The sequence below is a fragment of the Taeniopygia guttata genome, chromosome 1 (genome assembly GCF_048771995.1).
Source record: "Taeniopygia guttata chromosome 1, bTaeGut7.mat, whole genome shotgun sequence".
Lineage (NCBI taxonomy): Eukaryota > Metazoa > Chordata > Aves > Passeriformes > Estrildidae > Taeniopygia > Taeniopygia guttata.
The window spans coordinates 49,057,507-49,077,905 of NC_133024.1; the positions used below are offsets into that span (position 1 = coordinate 49,057,507).

The 20,399-nt window shown below is 34.9% G+C and overlaps 1 protein-coding gene across 4 annotated transcripts in view; it reads right to left on the reverse strand.

Annotated features, from left to right (window-relative positions):
• The window catches only part of PIBF1 (progesterone immunomodulatory binding factor 1), a 104,479-nt gene that overhangs the window by 71,494 nt on the left and 12,586 nt on the right, over positions 1-20,399 (reverse strand). For all 4 annotated transcript variants that reach the window (XM_072928319.1, XM_030271441.4, XM_002199394.7 and 1 more), the window contains exons 6-10: positions 15,157-15,290; positions 13,072-13,180; positions 9,632-9,813; positions 7,696-7,821; positions 3,622-3,720 (exon numbers count right to left, since the gene is read on the reverse strand). In XM_072928319.1, coding sequence (XP_072784420.1) covers positions 3,622-3,720; positions 7,696-7,821; positions 9,632-9,813; positions 13,072-13,180; positions 15,157-15,290 — 650 coding nt within the window. The remainder of the gene's footprint in view (positions 1-3,621; positions 3,721-7,695; positions 7,822-9,631; positions 9,814-13,071; positions 13,181-15,156; positions 15,291-20,399) is intronic.

A 20,399-nucleotide genomic window follows, 5' to 3' on the forward strand; every position in this document is an offset into this window, starting at 1 on the left:
ATAATACAAAATACTTTGAAATCTTTACAGAACAAACTTAAGGCTCTAAACGATTTCTGTATTCACTACCCTAACTTAACATAACTATAGAAATGGTTTAAACTATATGTTTAAAATTCATCATCTATGCATCTGTGTATATGCAAATAAGAAAGAAAAAAGTACATAATTTAAAATATCCTATTATCTGATGGACAGAGACGGGAACTGAAACTAGTTTTTACAAAACCAAGGTTTTTTATGAATAGTGTCCACTGCAAAATTGAAGGAACGGCACTGCCATAACACAATTTCCTTGAATACTCGTTTTCTGTTTACTGCATACCTATTTTGTTTCTCTTCATTATTCTACACTTCTCACTTTATCATTGCAAAAATAGGAAAAGCACAATTACATGATGAGCATTTTTTTTCTCACTAAGAAAAAAGGTTTTGTATGAATTTCCCTTGTGCTCCCAATAATTCTAGAATTTTTCAACCAGTTTCAACTGATAGAGCTGAGTCCTGGAAAAAGATATTATACTAAGTTTAGAAGAAATTTGAGGAATTTGACTTTAAAGGAAGTCAACAATCAAAGGTAAGAGATGGTTCTTTTAGGTAAAGTGGTCTAGTATGAGTTCACACCATATTAGACCTCTGAGTCCACTTTAAGAAAAGAAACCATTTAAGTCTATGTTGTACCTTATAGGAAACTAGGCACCTTATCAGGAAAAAGCCCAATAGCAAACCATAGTGCACTTCTAGTTTCCTGGTGGTGGTATTTTTTTGCTGTTGGTGTTTTGGTGGGTTGGATGTTTTTTCTTTTGGCAAGGAGAAGTAACAGATTAACAGTCAATAGTTTGAAAATAATACTCCAGGAGTGTTCAAAAGAAGGAAAGGATGGAACATATTTAGCACCTGCACTTAACTGTGTAGATGACAGCGCTGTTACAGAATTGTTCTGCTTATTCTACCCCTAGACAATTTAAACTGAGGTAATACAGCTTCATTACCAACAACAAGTGAAAATGTTTCCCTTTGGTAATTTTTTTTAGAACATATGTGACATCGACAAGACTTTAATCCAAAAATATCAAATAATTTAAGGTTGTTGTCATTATCATAGGTAAATGAAACATAGATTCTCAGACAGAAATTACAGATTTATAATGGCAAAGAGAGTAACAAAACCTATATCCTGACATCAGAGTGGTCTACTTTAAGCTTGAAACAGCAGATCCTTTCTCAACATAACTCTTTCATGAATATTATCACTTTGGTATTTTCTTGGCCTTTGTAAATAGCTGTTCACAGAAAACTATCACAATCATGAGTAAAAAATAAAAAAAGAAAATAACTGCACTTGACTAGAAAATTGGGTATTAGTTACACTTCTGATCACAAGATTTGCCAGGGGCTTTATTTAACCACCATTCAGGCCAGTCAACATTCCACATACTTCTGAAGCTTTCAAACACGTTTGTTTATACAGATTAAGATACCAGCGGTAACTACGATGAGTCACCTTGTCTTTACTAAAGTAGAACAAGCTGTTATAATCACTTAAATACAGTACTGGACAACACAGCCACTCCTTTTTCATCTCAGGGGTTTCTGGTGATATTAGAACATTTCTTTGTTCCACAGAACTGTCACCTGTGAGTCCACAGTAAATTCAGAATCTGGGGGTCTTTCAAGTTAAGGTATTTCTACCATCTCAACATGCCAGTTAGTTACTTTGCAGTTCACTTAGGTAGATGATTTGGAATGCAGAGAAAGTCACAGTCTTGACACCTGTTACGTGTTAGAAGTGAGGTACTTTTAAAGAGAGACATCAATATTTCAAAAACAGCTAGTATGGATTTTCCATATTCCAAAGCAGAATATAATCTTCTGAGAAGCAATCTACTTAGAACTCCAAAACGGAGCATTAATCAACTTATTAATTTATTTAACATGAGGAAATGAGAGTTTTACTTAACTGGAGAGCTTATCACAAGAAAATGCTATAAGAGCAAAGAAGCATAAGTGTATCAAGTAAGATACCTATGTTTCTAATTGTAGTGGATCATCCTTCCTCCAAAATAAAGCAACAATATGAAAAAAAGCCACATTACATGAATGTGAATTCAGCTGGACCGAAAAGTAGTTTCTCCACAGTTTTTAAGTTTAAAAATATAGAAGAAGTGCAAAGTTAGTATTTTTATTATGTAGAAGTCTAAACTCAAATTATGATATGCCAGACTGATTTTCAAGAGGACTTTCCAGTTATATATGAAATCACCATGTCTTAGTAAATCTTACCACAGTGAAAGGTAGGAGTCTCATTTAAAAGAAATCTGTGCTAGCTCACATGAGCATTTTATTTTAACCCAGGAGATCAGTTTCGAACCAAGTTTCCTTGTCCTCCCTATTCAAATGGCTTTGATTTCCGCATTGTGGAGCCATCACCTCAGAGTTTGCAAACTGAATTCCTTTTGAGAACCCAACAACCCCTCCAATGTGCTCTAACCACTAAAAGGCATTTGGCACCCTTGGGCCCATTCAGCTGAACTAGAATTAATCTGAAGTCAAACCCCTTAATCTGACCATGGATATCAAGTCCTCTGATCCATTGAATTTGTCCTAGACCTACCCCTATTGTTTGACATCATCAGAAATCACATTTTTTCAATCCTTAGGCAGTGCTATTTCTTCAGTAGTATCACCACTGCAATTTAGGAGTTATACATGAAAATTAAAAGCTTTAACAAGTTTGTTCCTATGCTTAAGTTAACAACATTTTACCTGTAATTAAAAATTATTCAGAGCAAAGAAGGCTTATCTAGTACTTCCTTTGAGTAGATGACTAGGTAGCACAGTCACTGCTACAGTCACAGAACTGATCTCTTCATTACAGAAAAAAACATTTTTATTAAAATGTATTAAAAAATTAATTAAATCCAAAATTAAAGACATATGACAAACTTAACCTGAAGAACTTTGATTACTGTCCATAGTTTTACATTATCTCATAGTTTAACAACAGCATATTTTCTTAATTTACAAAAAGTAAGGAAAATGTGTTACAGAACATAAAGTAAGACTGCTTGTAAACAGGCAAAAAATCAACTATAGTTTCTTTCTCCATTGAATGGAACTGTACATTGGTATAGACAATATATTCTACACATGGAGTATGAAAGACTGAGAAGAGACAGTAATAAGAAGAGAAACATGTAGCAAACATAACTGTTCATGACTACTGCCCTCTATCCAAATTCATAAAAACTATTAATTAAAGTCATCTTACAAAATGATTTTCAACTTTCAACTAAAGAAAAAAACCCCACAAACAGGTTCAGAATATGACCACTGCGCTACTGTACAGTATAAAATCGACATTCTTGAAATGAAATGAATAATTACATTTGCTTGTCTCTACAGTATGGTGGAAGAAATACAAAATTTTGATCTTATTACTGCAGTGATAATGGGAATAATTTACTACAAGAATTAAGTCTGCAACTTCATTTAAACAAAGAGTTTGTAATTCAATTTGTTCTTTGTAAGCAGAAAGTTAGTAATTCCTCCTACCTAGACCTCCTAGATATAAACACTGTTATACCTTTAGATTTTTATATGCACTTCAAAAACACTTACTGTTCTAAGAGTTGATCATATTTTCTTAAAGATTCCTTTTCAGCAGTAATTGCTCTCTCTTTTTCGGCAACAGCATTATCTCGTGCTTCTCTCAAATTTCTGAAGGAAACAAAAATTATTCTGTTAAGAATCTTAGAAACAATACTGTTTTGCTTCATTAATTACTGCTCTCTGATCCGAACTTCAATGCTACCTTCTTCAGCTCTCACAAAATGACAGAAGAGTCTATCTATTCACCTATTTATTACAGAAGCTTTACTTCAGGTTATTTTCATATATACCAGTAAAGCTTCCAGTTCTGAAATTGTAAAAAACAGTTATCGAATTACCTATTTACATGTGGTAAATATACATATTACTCTAATTATTCTAGAATACTAGAACTAAAAATTGTTTAATATTTGCAGGAATTAAATAAATTCCAATGATTTTCCTTGGTGCTTTGGGAATAACTGCAGGAATGCTGTCTGCCTAGCTGAGATGATTCACAACTTTTGATACAGCAAGAAAAGTTTAGGTAAGCATAGAAATCCTACTTCCACATACAACTAACTGTCTAGTTAGGGTGATGTATATGTTATTTCATGTCATTGGTGTCTCCTTCTGTATTTTACTGCTGGAAACATTTTTATCTGCAAAGAACCATAAAATAACATTTTATTTCAATAAATTGATACTCCCTTTTTTTATAATCAAGGATCAGTCAAGACGTTCAAACTACATCAGTTATTATTTGACCAACACAAATGAGAACAGCAAGATACTAAGAATAAAACGTATTTGTGGCTAAAATTTGGAATTAGTTATTAATAGTCTGTTATGTTGCAAGCAGGCTACATATTAACACTGCAGGAGACTGTAATGAAGGGAAGCACAGCTTAGATACTGTATATAAACTCAATGTCTGATATTTATAGTGTAACACAGCATCAGCCAGTTTGCCAGAGCTAACAGTGGTTGTTGAGGATCAGACATCTGTGTTATGACTGGTTTTAAGGATCTTACTCTACTGCTTGTTTGCTTCTATGATAAATATTCACCAGCATTTTGAACATATTAGATGATCTTAAAGAGTATTTTCAATTTTGTTTTATCTAAAAGGAATCCTATTCATATGCTACAAATATGAGCAAATCCAAGCACAGCTGCAAGGCAAGCTAAAACCACAGCTAGCACCAATGACTAGGGGATTTCACTTCAACACCACATTCTTCATCTGAACTGATCTGCTAATGTGGCTGCAACCAAGATCTTCCTACTGACGTTTTTTTATTCCTCTCCCAACAACAACTTTCTGACTTAAGGCAAAGTGAAATTAATGGCTCAGGCCAGTTTTGAAGAAAAGTGAAAAGTCAGGATACAAAGGAAAATAGAATATTATTATTATGCTCATGTAAATGTTAACCTAGGTCATTGTATCACACTAAAGGTATAAAATTTCTGGTTTAAAGACTACTTTCTAGAATAAATGTTATCGGTGGCACTTCCTGAATTCAAAGGAATTCATACGAACAGCAAACGGTTACACATAAAAAAACTAACATCCTAATTATGTTGCAGTTAACTGGCTATTAGAGAAAGATAACAAAATTTGCTTTAAAAATTGAGTTACCAGGCTACAGAATTTATTGAAGAAATTCAGGGACTGACCTTAAGATTAGATTCTTTAAAAGTGATTCATACCAAAATCTGGGAACATGGCAATACACTTTGCTTACAGCATTAAGATCAAGCATATTGTGTCTTAGAGTAGGAGTCCAGAGAAGTATCCTTAAGACCACAGTAGTAGAAGTGGGATAAAAATGAAACAGTAGGAGAGATACAGAGACTCATTTAGAGAATAAACTATTCTGCTTAGCTGAACAATTAATCAATTGAAAATGCAGTAGGAGGAAGAAGGACACAAGTGAGGGACTATTTGACCAACAAGACTACAATCATAGATGTGATGAAACTTCTTTTGAAATACTCTTTTTCTAGAGAGTCAGGAGCCAGTAATGCCACCAGTTGTCAGTTATGTGATTGTCATTTCACAGGAGGTGAAGCACCTACCCAAATGGCTGCACTGGGGTTTTATGAGGCATCTAACCAGCCTATCAAGTGAAAGTAACCTTCTGAAATGGGATAGAAGTACTATCTAGAGGATCAAGAATGGGCATGGGGGGAAAAAACATGGGATGAAGACACGGGAGGCAGCAGCTCATGGGCATCTGTATTAGGTTTTCAAACAAACCTCTTGGCAACTGCCATTTATTACACTTTGTCACATCCCTAAACTGGTCTAGAATGCACAAACTGGATTCCAGTCAGATTTGACCACATCAGAAAAGGTGCTCAGGGAAAGCACCTCACATGATGAACTACTAAATTGTGTTTGAGCTATGGGATCAGACTATAGGTAATCCAGTGTAAACCCCTTGCAGACATTCACATGCCCTGTGAATTCACTCATGCTTGCTAATGCAAACATAACCCATGCTTACAACAACCATACAAGTGAAACTGATGCCAAAGAAATTAGGCATGAAAGCATCACCTTTTTATTAGTGGCCCCCTCCCATTTTAGTTTCTTGAGCTGATTCATCCAAGTGTAAAATAAACGCTAATAAATTCAAAGGAACTATCAGGCACATCAGGCTTGGCAAAGTGGCAAAGAATATGAGCAACTGAATATTGGATTAGCTTAGTGTAATACCATTCCATGCTTTGAGCAGGATGATGAAACCAGCATCTTAACTTCATTTTCAGCCACAAACAGCATCTCATCACATTACACAAATTCACTGCAAATTGTTTTGCTCACAATTTGAAGTTCCATTTGTCTTACCATTGAGGCAGACGGTGGATTTTTAGTATTTTCTAGAAAGAACATATGCTAGAAAGCCTTCTTTTTTTTTTTTTTTTTTTTTTTTTTTTGGTAAACATGTAGGCAAATCTAAGGGATTTGCATTTCAGAAGTAATTATTTCAAAATGAGGAAAAAAAACTTCTGTAAAGCAGTTCCAGATACAAATGAAATATCTTTCAGTAGCTTTCTCAATGATATACAGACGCTTGTCAAATCCCCAAAGGAGTGCATGTTTAAATTCATACTTGTAATTCAAAATAGATTTGCATACAGGAAGTGGTGTGGATGCATATGTCTATTTTACTCACACTTTCAAAACTGCACAATGATGTAATTGTTTTTTAATTAGAACCTTTCTGTTGACTGAAATACAGCAGAAGCCATGTTCTTTTTCCACTCTTCCCAGAAGTAACAAAACTACCTATTAGCGGAATGGATGCTGATGCCACAAATATCTTTTTACTACTGTCATTTCCTTCTCCACATGACACTTTCAGGACATCTACAGTCAAATTAAGTTACTCAGCTCTTCTCCCATTTTAAAGCAATAAAATCGGCAAAAAACAATCTAAAAAAGAAATTCCGTGCCAAAGGTCCAAATCCCTAAGTCCCTAAAAGGCTTTTGCATGTGCATATAATTCCATGGTATTCAACTAGATTGCATACATATAAACTTATCATGCAAGCCTTTGCAGGACTAGAATCTTCTTCAAGTGAGAATTTTACAATAATTTACAGGAAATCAATGTTTTTTTTGAATCACAATCCTCTAAAAAAACTCAATTAGATTTATTTCATACAGGTCTAAGTCCTATCTCTTTTGGGCTTTTCCTACCTTATTTTCTGCATCAACACCTTCTCTTCTGCTCAGTTTCAAGATTGCCCCTAGAGCATGACAGATAAACTGTCACCCCATATTAATTAACTAATACTATACCTCTGAACAAACTTCAAATCACCAAATTTTAAGTAGAACATGAATTTTAATAAACCTTTGCAAATGATAATGTTGGTGGTTCATCATTTAATAATAAATATAACAACATAAACTTACTATACTAGTATAATTTTATTTTAGTTTTTACAAGATTCCCATCAGTTTTACAACCAAGCTTAAATTGTTACATTTTGAACACTCCTCCAAGAGTTAGCTAGGATTATACCTAAGCACAAAACAGTGCTTAGTCATTTCTTCCTCAATTAGGTTATTGCCTACACCTTACCTACCTGTTTTCACGTTCATACATCTCCTTTGAGGTGCTTCTTAGTTGCTCAATTTCTTGATTTGTTTTCAACCTTATTTGTTCCAACTCTTCATGCAGTCTTTTTTCATATTCTGCTTTATAGTGGTCTCTGTAAATAAACAAACATATTGCACTAGTCAAAGTATCAAAACTTCAGGTAAGGCTTTACAAGAGCAGACTTCTTCTTGATTTTACATTCTATTTCAATCTTTACTCATTAACCTCTCAATGACTTAAAATACTTATCAGCTTATGTTGCTACATAAATTAAATGAAAATCAACCAGGAATAAATAATATTTAACTGTGAATAAACAGAAGTGTTTTTGCATGTAGATTAAAATTTTTTAAGTAATTTAAAAAATTGATTAACCACACAGCATTAACATTCTTCCAGAACTTCTTTATCTGTCTCTACAGTGCTGACATATATATAATATAAGGGCTTATATTAAGTAACCATTTAACTCCTCACTGTTTTCTTCAGCACTGGCTAAGGATTGATCAACTTTTTGACTTGCAATGCTGCCATGCCAGTACAAGACTTCTTTGTGTACTATCTGCACCTTCTATGAGGGGAAAAAAATATCACAAGAAACATCGAAGATTAAATAGATTGGAGATTTGTCAAGTCAAAAATCCCCAAGATTTGGGAATTTATCCTTTCAGTGCAACATATGAATTATTTAAAACACAAAGATTTTAAGCAACAGGTTACAGAAGATATCAGGATAAAAGAATTTCCTTTCAGATAAACAATAACTTTTTTTGTAACTTTGGAAGCTCATGACAGATTGTAAGGAATCTCATAAAGAATCTCTCCTACAAAAATAGGGTTATGCTGTAAGCGCTTAACAGTTAAGGAATGTCAAAATTTTATAGCACCTACTTAATGTTCAAGAAAAATTAATCAGCAATTAAGCAACTGCTAAAAATCACAGGTTTGGAAACAAAAGCATATTATGAAGATATGTGCATTTACAACAGTAAAAGGTTTTAGATTTCATTTGATTTCCAATCATAATACTTATGATTTCCAAGCATAATTCTTAGAAATGTGTACTTGAGCTGGTCATAAACTCCCTCACATTAACTAGAAGCCCAAAAATATTAAAATGGAGAATGCTTGCTGTCCAGGTTTTCCTTGTATTATATTTTTTGTAAAAGACAACTTTACAGGTTTTCTTTTTATTAAGACACTGTATTTCAGTTGACCCTTCAAGATAAAAGTAAATCTCTTAAGTTTTCTCCTGCCTCAACTGTGCCCCACGATAGCAAATACTGCATGAAGACCTTTTATTAAATGAAAAGATTCATCATGAAAAAACCAAAAAGAATGCTTTCTTAAATTTTCAAAAGTAAGACTTAAAATTTTATTTAAAATACAGAAGTTCTGGGTGAACATAGTTCTGAGATATAAACATGCAAAACAAATATAAAAAAACTTTGAGTGATTGCATTGAAAGGAAAAATAATATTTAAGACTCTTCTGATATGGGCTGGACCTCCATAACTAATAATTTCAAGAATGCCCTTCTATTTTCATTTAGGTAACAGTTTTTGTTTTAGTTGTCTATCAGGAGACTCCTATTATCTCACTTCCTCTTAGTTATACAGGACAAGATTTATAGATATACATTGAAAACAAAAAGTTTGTATTATCATTAACTGAGTAAACCTACAAGAATTGCCATAAACTCCCAATGCTGCAAGTTTACTTCCATTGTTATGATCTTATAAAGTTTTAAAAACAATGTTTGTGACACGTATTATGATCCAAGAAATGTGTTCTGCTTCTAGTTACAAAAATATGGGTTACTTTCTGAAAAATAAAATTAATTAAATGGGATTTGTGCAAGAAACAAGGGAGAACAGTTAAAGAACCTGTCTACTGATAAAAGTGAACAGACAATAACTTGCCTGGATGTGACATATTTTTCATACATTTCTTCTCTAGCTTTTTTAGCATCCTCTAGCTGAATCTGTAGTCTTTCAAGACGATCTTCTTCATGTGCACAGCGAACACTAAGCTCCATGTTCTGGCGATTAAGATAATCTTTATCTTTTTGCAGCAAGTTGAGGGATTGTTGTATGGTGGCCAGCTATAAAAGGTATTAAAAACAACATTTTAACATGAATTTCAAGATAAGTATTTAACCTATGTACACATATTTGCAATTTAATTTTAACTGTCTACTGTGAAATCATCTGAACCAATAAACTCTATTTACACTTTAAATTGATGAAGCTTTAAGCGGAAAAAAAGACTTTAATAACAATACAATTTTATGAGCTTTCATTATTTATTTCCAGTAGTTAGCACCTGAAAAAAGAGGTCCTTTCCTCTACATCAGTATCTAAATAGTGCTGAAGCACTGAATAGTAGCGGTACTGCATAGTGCTATGTCAGAAATACTGATGAAAAATCTTGGTGCCAACCTGTCATACAAACTAGACATTCTCAGGAACAGCAGTGAAATGTTTAAGGGCACCAGGGTGATAACTGCTCTGTAAAGAAATGATAAAACTCATAGATCTGGGGCTGATGTAAGGCATGATTGCTGTGGACAAGGCAATGCTCCAGGCCCGCCCCAAGGGCAAAGAGCTGGTGTTGCTACAGAAGGCTGATCTGATGACAAAGGCATCTGCTCTCAACATGTTCTTGTTCCTACTTAGGAAAATGTTTCCTACACCACGAAGTAGTGTGAGGGAGAGTAGTCTCCATCCATTCAAAGTGAACACAGTTAGCAAACAGCCAAAGACCATACGGGCACTGTTGCAAGGTGGCCCAACTCCATAATCATGATAAAAAACCAGTTTCATACCCTCAAAGAATTTTGCCATTTAAGCTCCTGAGGATTTCACATACCAAGTTCAAAGAATGATAAATTAATAACTTATCAGAACCATGTCTCTTACAGCTATAAAGACATCATATACATGGTTTAGACAGAATTCAACTTTTCTAAGTCATACAAGGACTAAAGGTTACTTAGGGAAGATACTGGAGACAAAGACATGGAGCAAGCAGTTAAACAGATGACAATTTATATACAAACAGTGCTCTTAGAGGCATGCTCCTCTCCATCAGCTTACTTGCTGAGCACCAGACTCAGGGTGAGGTATAAATGCCTGTATACTTGATTTAAGAAAAAAAAGTAAACATGGTCTCCCTTCAAGTAACAGATTATCTGTATATCCATAGTGAACAGACATCATTGACTACTACATAAAGAAAAGCAAGCAGTTACTACTTCTATGAATACTCCTCCTCTGGAACAGTCTTTACTGTGTAAAAACTTCCAATTGGATGTTCTTCCAATCCAGGACTTGATACTGTATCAGCAGACACAAAAATCAGCAGAAACCTTCCAGGAGATTTAAGTAATACACATTTTGAAGCGGTATTTTAGTTTAAAGTAGTTCTACTTTTACTCACTCTGATTCAGTATAAACTTAATGACAAAAGCCATCATTGCTGCTATTCTGCACTATTTCATACATACAAACTTGATGTACAGGACAGTACTTTCTTGGCCATTGTTGTGTGCTGAGAACAAACCTGACTTTGGTGTCCTCTTACAATGTTAGACTGAGGAATAAACAGACTAACAAAGCCTTCAGACTCACACCAAAGGGGTACTTTATAATAGAAACTCAGTTTTTTCCCTAATGTTTCTGACTATCTCTACAGCTTCCTGTAAAATTAGGCAGAGCAGTGCTAACTTTAAAGTGGCAGTTTTAGCCACTATTTTCTCTGTAACATGGTTATTCACACAGAGACACTAAGAAACACATCTTCCCTGAATACTCTCAGTCTGTCTCATTTATTCAGCTGCTAAAGTGTTAACACACAAAGATCTTCCACACTACTCTTGCAGGGCTCTGCTTTGCTGGCTGAACCCTTGCCTGCCCAGTGGAAGTGGGGAATGAATTCCTTGACTTGCTTTGCATGTGTTGCAGCTTTTGCTCTGCCTATTAAATGGTCTTTATCTCAACCCATGAGTTTTACTGAGTTTTGCTCTTCTGATTCTCTCCCTCATCCCACTGAGATGGGAAAACAGCTGTGTGGGGCTTAGCTGCCAGCTGGAGTTAAACCATATCAAGCATACTCAGAGCATTGATCTTCCAATGGTAATTTTTCCCCTGGGGCCTCCCAGGTTCCTGAGCTTATTGGCAGAGTTCAGTCTGTCTTTGCTTCAGCCTTCTAAGTCACATACCTAGGAAAATGGCACACATATAATGCCTGGGAAAAAATGGGAAGAACTTGACCAGTGTTGAGGGAGACAGCTTATGTTGCTGTGAGGCTGACCAGCCATTTGAAGGATCATAGTAAGTGATCAAGGCTTTTGATTACCAGAATCCTCCTTTAGGGAGAAGCACTCAGTTGGGTTGATAAATGTAATCTCAGTCCCTGCAAGGATTATGAAGTAAATTCCCCTGGAAGCTGTATCATGAATATGAAAGAGAAGGTGACAGAAAAACTAGCAGGAATTTACCAAGGCCAAACCTATCAAACCTGACAAAAACGTTAGCTCTGTGGATGGGGGGACCACTGTCCATGTCATTTACTTTTGCATTCAGCCACCTCCTGTAACAAACAGCTCTATGGAAAAGATCACAAAATATGGATCAGATAGGCAAACATTTGTTGAAAAAACTGAACATGGGATAGAAATGTGTGTGCCCTGACAACAAAGAAGGTCAAGTGGCTACAAGGCTATATTAGCAACAATGCAGACAGTGGGTTAAGGAAAATTATTATCTTGTGTTCCATACTTGTGAGACTGTATTTAGATTGCTATATCCCATGACGTGCATGTCCTAAAGACATGCATTAACATACTTAGGCAGGACAAGAAGAGCTCTATCAAGAAGGTCATGAACTATAGCATATGATGGACAAGGGATTAAGAGAAATACTTGGAACTTTTTTCAGCCTTCAGAAGAGAAGTCTGGCTGGGGAAAATATGATTATTTTCTTCACCTATCCAAGTGGAACACATAAAACCAGCTAGATTCTTGGCTGTACATAGTGACAGGACAAAATGCAATAGAGAAAAGCTGTACCGACTGATTAGTTTTTACAAATGCATTTTCACAAGAGGGCAGACAATCACTGGAACAGACTGTCCAAAAGGCTGTGGAATCTCCATCGTTGGAGACATTATAAACTTGACAAAGCCCTAAGCAACTTGACCTAATCTTGCTCTGTAGTGCATAGATGGGTTGGAGCAGCTGGTCTCTTGAGACCATTCTAATTAAATTATTCCATGCTCCTGACAAACTTGATTAGACAAAGAATCAAATTCCTGAGATGAAGAAATACACAATTACTAAGGTAAGAAATTTATGTTTACCTCTTTTGCTAAGTCATTTCTTTCTTTAGTTTGTGTTTTGTATGACATCTCCAGTACTTCATAGTTTCTCCTGAGTTCTGACAATTCATGCTCAAATACATCACGTTCACTGTGAAAGCAAAGTTAAACTATTAGATGCATAAAGTGTAATGAACAAAATTCCTGTGCCTTTTAAATTTCTCAGCCTTCTTCCAGTTGACGACACTGACTTCTTCCAATCAGTCGCTCACAGAACAACTGGGGATAATCTTAATCTTTTATAGTTATTAACACCTACAACAGTACCATTTTATATGAAACAATTGAGGATTATTTAAATAATCAGAAACAAAGACAATTCTACAATACTCAAACTCCCATCCTAAATTATTTAATTCTCCTCTGATTATTCTTCCTTAGTGCAACTTTGGGCTATACATTTTTCTTCTTAGCAATGATCTGTAAATGCCCTTATCCATTATTCTAGCTTTATCAAGCTTTTGATGCTATTTTCCATGACATTCTCTTCAATCTTTTGCAGACATGGAAGTCCAATGAAAAAGTGAAACAACTTCATTCCCATCTTCCTAACAGAGCAGAAAGCAATGTATACTTGTTCTCAGTAGGTACTCTCCCCTGCATATAGCCTTGATACCAGAATGGATTGTCATAGTTAAAATAGACAAGACACAGCTGCAAAAATTGAGGTGTCCCGAGCAAAAAGTGCTTTCTCCACTCTCACCCTGTCAGAACAGTGAAATGAATGAGCCAGTATTAGCTTGCAGTTCAGGAAAAAAGCGTACCAATATTATATTAAGCATAACGTCACTTTAAAACTGAGATAACTTGCAGTGCATCAGAACTAGATTTGACATAGTGCTTTTTAAAGGCAGAAACAAGTCTGGAAGTGATTTACTCCTGCAGCGCTCTCAAATATCCTCATGCAGTTATACCAACAGAGCTCTCCCCTCCCCTTCATCTGGGCCTACTCAGCTGAATACAACCTACTCTCTCAAATAGTTTTGGCACGTTCATTCATGCTTTCCTCAACTCAAGACTATTTTAAATGCACACTGTTAAACACTGGGACCATTCAGATGAAAGTTATTACAATCTACTTATTAGGATGCAGTTGCATATAGGAAGCAAATCATAGCACCAATCCATCCTATTTGCAACAAGATGCCAGACAGATTCCAGAGTTGTTTTTGTACATATAGCTGTACCAAAAATACTGTGAATCCAGAAGACAGATTCCCCTACAAATGACTTAGTGGGCAAAGTAATTTGTGTCAGTAACTACACCTGAGTTCATTCCATATGAAAAACTAAGGAGCTGACAGGGTCTTTTCTATTCATAATCCCCATTTTTGAATACATTTCTCAACAAATGTGCCAAAGACCAGATTTCTTGTACTTGCGAGCACACTGAAAAAGCTATTTGGAAGCTGGACTGTGAAGTATACATCTGTGAGTATAATTACAAGAAATGAATTTTCACTATTTTGCAATTGTTTTTGCAAGATGGATATTCAAAACATTGGCTGTAACAGTACAATCTGTATTTTAAAAAAGCTAGAAACTGGAAATTTCTACAGTTAAACAAATTCACTAAGGTAATCCTAAGATTATCTGCCAGAGTTCTCAAAACAGCCCTTTCAAATTTATGGTTTCAAGGATATCTTAAGATGTAAATATTAATTCCCAAGGTCCTGCCCTCCTAACTCACTCAGTAAGCAGCACAGAGTAGAGCATAGGACCTTTTGTTAGATCATTGCTTCTAAACTATGAATAAAAAAAGAGTATTTGTTCCAAGATGCTTGCCACTTCCTTAGCTACAATGAGACTGCAAGGCTCTATTGAAAACACAGTAAATCTGAAAATATAAACTTTTAGGAAGATAATTTGATGCATTGGTTTTCAAAATGTTCTTAATTTTATGTCTGCAATATACTAAAGGAGGTAATTTAACCATTAGTGTATGAGGAAAGGAAAAATATCTCTGTGTGGTAAGTCAAAAACAAAATGAAGAAGTCTGGTCAATCAAGGCTGATCTTTATTAACATTTTTATGTTAGTTAAACACTTGAATTATAGAGATACTTACCATTTTACTTTATCATAGTTCTGCAGTCTGTAATCACCTTGCTGAATCAACTGCTTGGTATCAGCCAGTTCCAGTGTTAAACGTTGGCATCTGACCTCAAGTTCTGACCGACTCCTCCTCTCGTCTTCATAGCTCTAGGAAGTGAGACATTTTGAAAGATCACAGCTGTACTGATATTTACTTGAAATAATCACCAACTAATTTATGTGAAAACCTCTTATGAATATTCAGGTGGTAATGCTTTCATTTGTTTCAGTATTTGAGTATCACAAAGTAACCAATACTCAACTTATTTTTATCTTATTACAAATATTTGATTAAATATACCTTTTTTTTCCAGTGCATTTGTCCATTAGCACAACTTCCAAGACCACTAACCCTCATATAAAAAGCTGGTGGTCTGCAAACCTATACTAGGAGCATGAAAGTCACACCACTTTTACAACAGTTTCAAACAAGTGAAACTGTTGTAAAAGTGTTTAATTTCAAATCAACTAGCAAGTATCTTCACGAGTATGTACTTGTGAAGATACTTGCTAGTTAATTTGAAATTAAAAAAAAAAAATAAGAAAGAGAATGGTTTGTCAGCAAGTTTAGCAACATCTGTCATTATCTGAAAGATTACAGCCAGTTACTCCCAAATTGTAGCTACTGTATCTGGTAACCTATGTTTGCTGAAGTATATCATGGAAAGCTTTGGTGGAAGAAAAAATAAAATAAAATAGTTTATGTAAAGGTCCATCAGCATTAATTTCCATTTTCCCTTCTTTTTCCTCCTCGCATACTTTTATGGATTATTCTGGAAACCGAAACAACAAAAGCAAAGCAAGAGGAGCCACAGAGAGTATTAATCTTTTAAATACTAGGTATTCCTTTTGAAGATCAGCAGATTTCCTAATCACACTCATTCCCTCCAACTCTCTCCAAGAATAGCAGACTTTTATACTTTAATCCCCCAAACTAGACTCCATTTTTCAGTTTTCTACTACATGGGTACTTTTTTTCGCAAACTTATCTTACTTGTCCTAAATACTGTACTACTTAGCAATTTATTAACAAGAACAACCAAAATAATAATGCTCATTCATTTATGCAAGGTAAAGCTAATGGACCACAAAAAGAGTTGCTTGTTAAAAATGTGAGAATATTCTTGGGCATTTAGATTTTTTCCATATCCTACTTTCCATAAAACCACTGAGTTCAGCTTTTTACTACTGTGATTGATAGCAAGCTTAGTAATGGATGCTTGATTAACAATTATTCTCTCTGGTTATTATGAATGGATATCACAATATTATTAACTGAATCCGAGCAGAGCTTTAAGATGTCATTACTAAACCAAACATTTAGCAACTGCAAATTACATTTATTTTGCAGTAAAAGACACTGTATGAGTGCATAATTTTTCAACATTGCTGAAAGCTATGCTTCATACAGTTATAGGAGGAAAATTGTCTAGCTAGTTTTTAATAGACAAGAGAAGTTTAGGCAACAACATATATGGAGTATATGACAGCAGGACACAAACTTCGCAGACATCAGCAGCTGAAAGACTGACAGAATGCCTTCTTGTAAAAACACACCTAAATATTTATAAGATAGTACAGAAAAGCTCCCTAATCTACCAGCCCTATTTTACCTATTCTGTTGATAAAAAATAGTATTTTGTTTTATATTTCACCTACCTACTTATCTTCACTTTTACTAAAATTACTTCAGGTCACAAATCACAAAAATCACAACATCCAGGAAGTTTTGAAGAGAATTCTGCATGGTCTACCATTAAAAACCATGTAAAGACATGACTGTCATTCATTCTAACACATACTGGTATATAGGTTTATGTTTACCCTAATGAATGGATATACATTAAGCAAACTAACACTATGAAACACTCTCTTCTTTAATCGGTTTACACGTCATTATTTATAAAGATGGTATCATTATAAATGTTAGTCTGTGTCAGATACTTTTAAAAGGGGTGCACAAGTTAGCTAAAGTTTCAAATATGTAACATAACGGTGCAAATACGCTGTTATCCAGTGCAAACATGGCTCATCTTGCAACAGGAAATGTCAGTAAGGGCACTTAACTTTTAAGTGCAAATTGAAAGATTAAGTTTAGAATACAATTCTTCTGTGGAAAAGAATGGAGAATTCTTCCATGCCATTCTGCCATGCTGCAATTAACACACTCTTCACTCAGTGGGCTACTGAAGCTCCTACAGTATTATCTAGTTGAGAGTTAGAAGACGACTACCAAAAGTATAAAATTAAATTGGTTAACCTCTGGAAAAAAAGTTGTCATTGATAGCTTTGAAGCAACAATTAACAGAATATCTAAATATCTGCAAAACCAGTTCCTTTTAATACTTGAGACCTAAACTTACTTTTGAATTGCATTTAATAAATCAGTTATTAATGTAATGTTACTGTCATGTAACAGTATGGTAATTCCAGGGAAGAAGAGTTAAATTCCGCTTTGGAAAAGTGAAACTAAGACCTACCTTAATTAGAGGGGTTTGTCATGTTTGCTTTTTTCAGATTTAATACAATTCCTGAAGAAATACTAATTATACTGCACAGGACACTGCTTTTCATCTACCTAATCTTAAGGTGTCAAAGTAGTATTTCAAACACATGGAGAAACATGACAAAGGAAGCTGATACCCAGTCTAGGCTGTAAATAGGCTAACACACAAAACTCCTTATGTGGTATGCATGTCTCCAGGTAGCACATACACAAGCTTCTGCACTTCCATAGCAATACACCTTAAAGACATATCACCAAGCTGCCTGTGCTTGGGCAGAAGAAGCTTTGCTTTGCATGTGATGAAATTAATTTTGTTTCTAACAATGTCCATATATGTTGAATTGATTTTAAGATCTCTGCAATGGAACAGCATTTATGTTCAAAAGATAGCTTGAACATATTGATGAATAGCTTTGTCCTGCGGCAGCAAAAAAGGGGCTTTTAGAAAAATCAAGACACAGAGCTCTTTCAAGGACAGAAATGAGGTACTGGAAATAATACCAATAAATAATATTACCTTAAATAAGCCCACTAACCTTAAAATATTAAAGGACAAACAGAACTTCCTTACACTGAATGTGATTGCCATAATACTGCAAACACCTCATGGTTTTTCTTCAGCCTCTTAATAATTTTTGCTTCTGCAGAGAGCAGAAACTCAGACTGATGATATAGTTAAAACAAATGAAAAACCAAACTTGTCCTATGTGAGACAGATAGGCAACCACTGCCTACAGAAGTTCTTGACAGAGCTGCCTAAGAAACCTAGTATTAACCAGTACAGGTGGTTTTTACAGGGCATGAGTCGGCAAAGAAGTGCTTTTGTTTGGTTTACAAAAACTATCCACAGATGATGCGTCGAGCAAGAAGATCCTCAGCTTGCCTGATCTGCACCACTTAAAACCCCAAACTGATAGAGAAACTAAAGATCTAATGGCAAACCTCAGTTTAATTATATCTTCACTGCTATCCTCACTTTGCAATGAGCAGCAGTTTACAGCAGTCACTGAAATAAACATCTATCTGAATTTCAAGTGCAAAATCCAGGTGACATACTTTCTGAATTATGTTGGTGACACATAATACATGATAAAGATTAGCTGATGTTTCAAAAAGCCTTTGGAGATAAGAAGACAAATAGAAATGCAGGGAATAGATTAATCAGCCAATCAAGCAGAAGCAGCATGACTTCTTTACACCATTTACAGATAAGCCTGTAAAAGAAAGTGAATCTGCTTTTAAAAAGCATTTTTTTCAAAGATCTGCATCATTGAAGAATCACTTACAAAAGCCAGGACTTTGTTCATATCCTAAAGGCCCCAGAGAAATGTAAAGCTACTGTACTATTGTGATGTGAAAATAATTCCCTCCAGTTATTTGGATGAGGTACTGCTTCTTTGTAAAGATGACATTTTGTTTCAATTGTTTACATACTCTGCATTCAAAAATTACTGGTAAATACATTATTTATTGGAATGCAACTGCCCAAATGTCATGAAGAAGCTATACATAACTGGATAAATAAGACATCTCTTTAGTAACTTGCTATAAAATTAGTACTCTACTTGTAGATGGGAAATTTGTAATCTGACTGTAGACAGGTCACTATTTACCACAAAAAATTATAAACAAAAATATTAGGCTACTCCAAAGTAGAGAAACTCTGCAAGGAACATATGAAAAGAAAAGCTTTGGAATAAGTTCTTCTATAGCAAAAGGAAGTGGAGGAATGAAACATTTATTTCTCTGTATCGGATCTTACTAGAATTTTAGTGAAATATTCTCAGGTGAAAAGGATCCTTGAGATCCTTACAGAGCAGTATAATTAAGCCATCTTGTACTTCTGAACCACAGTCAGCAGCCAATGCGAGCCATAGCTCTGTATTGAAAGAGTAGAAAGGTATTGGACAGAAAAGGAAACTTTCACAGATATGAGATTTCCTTAAGTCTTGGAAATATTAAACTGCTGCCTCAAGCTCACAGTTACAGGTGGAACATCATCTTTGCAGCTGTTCTCTTGAACAATATTAACGGTAGCAAAAAAAAAAAAAAAAAAAAAAAAAAAAAAATAGGTGAAATACATGCCTAAGACCAAGACCTCATCTGTCTCAAGAAAGTTGTGAAGACCAAACGATCAAGGCACTGCTTGAAAGAAGTGGTGTCAGTCAAGGGGCTGGGGAAGAGTTCTAGACTGCAGTCTTTACAGACACACAAACTTTAAGAGAAACCTTAGGGATCCCAGTCCTTTCGGAGTAGCAACAACAGCCTCAGTTTTCTAATGTTCAGATACATCTAGTGCCAAGTGATCCTTTGAGTACAAAAGCTTAGTTTATTCTTTGAAGACTATAGATATGTTTTCCCTCCAGCTGTAAAACATTATCACAGAGAAAATTGTTATTATGTCTAGCAAAACCTGACAGCTACTAATCCTGATTCAGAGATGAAGTCTTAGAAAAGATCTTTGTCCTACACATAACCAGCCTCGTCTTTAGGATAACCACAACTTTTAGATACTCTCTTGCTATAAATTTTATGGCAAACCCGAAGGCAACTTTATATAAAAAATAACCAATGAAAAGGGAAAACTGATAAACCTGTATCAATACCAAATTCCTGGAAAACATTACCAAGAAACTCCCAGCCAGAAGAAGAAAGCAATACTTAATCTTCTGGAGGTACAAAGGAAATCAAGATTTCCTTCCCAGGCACTC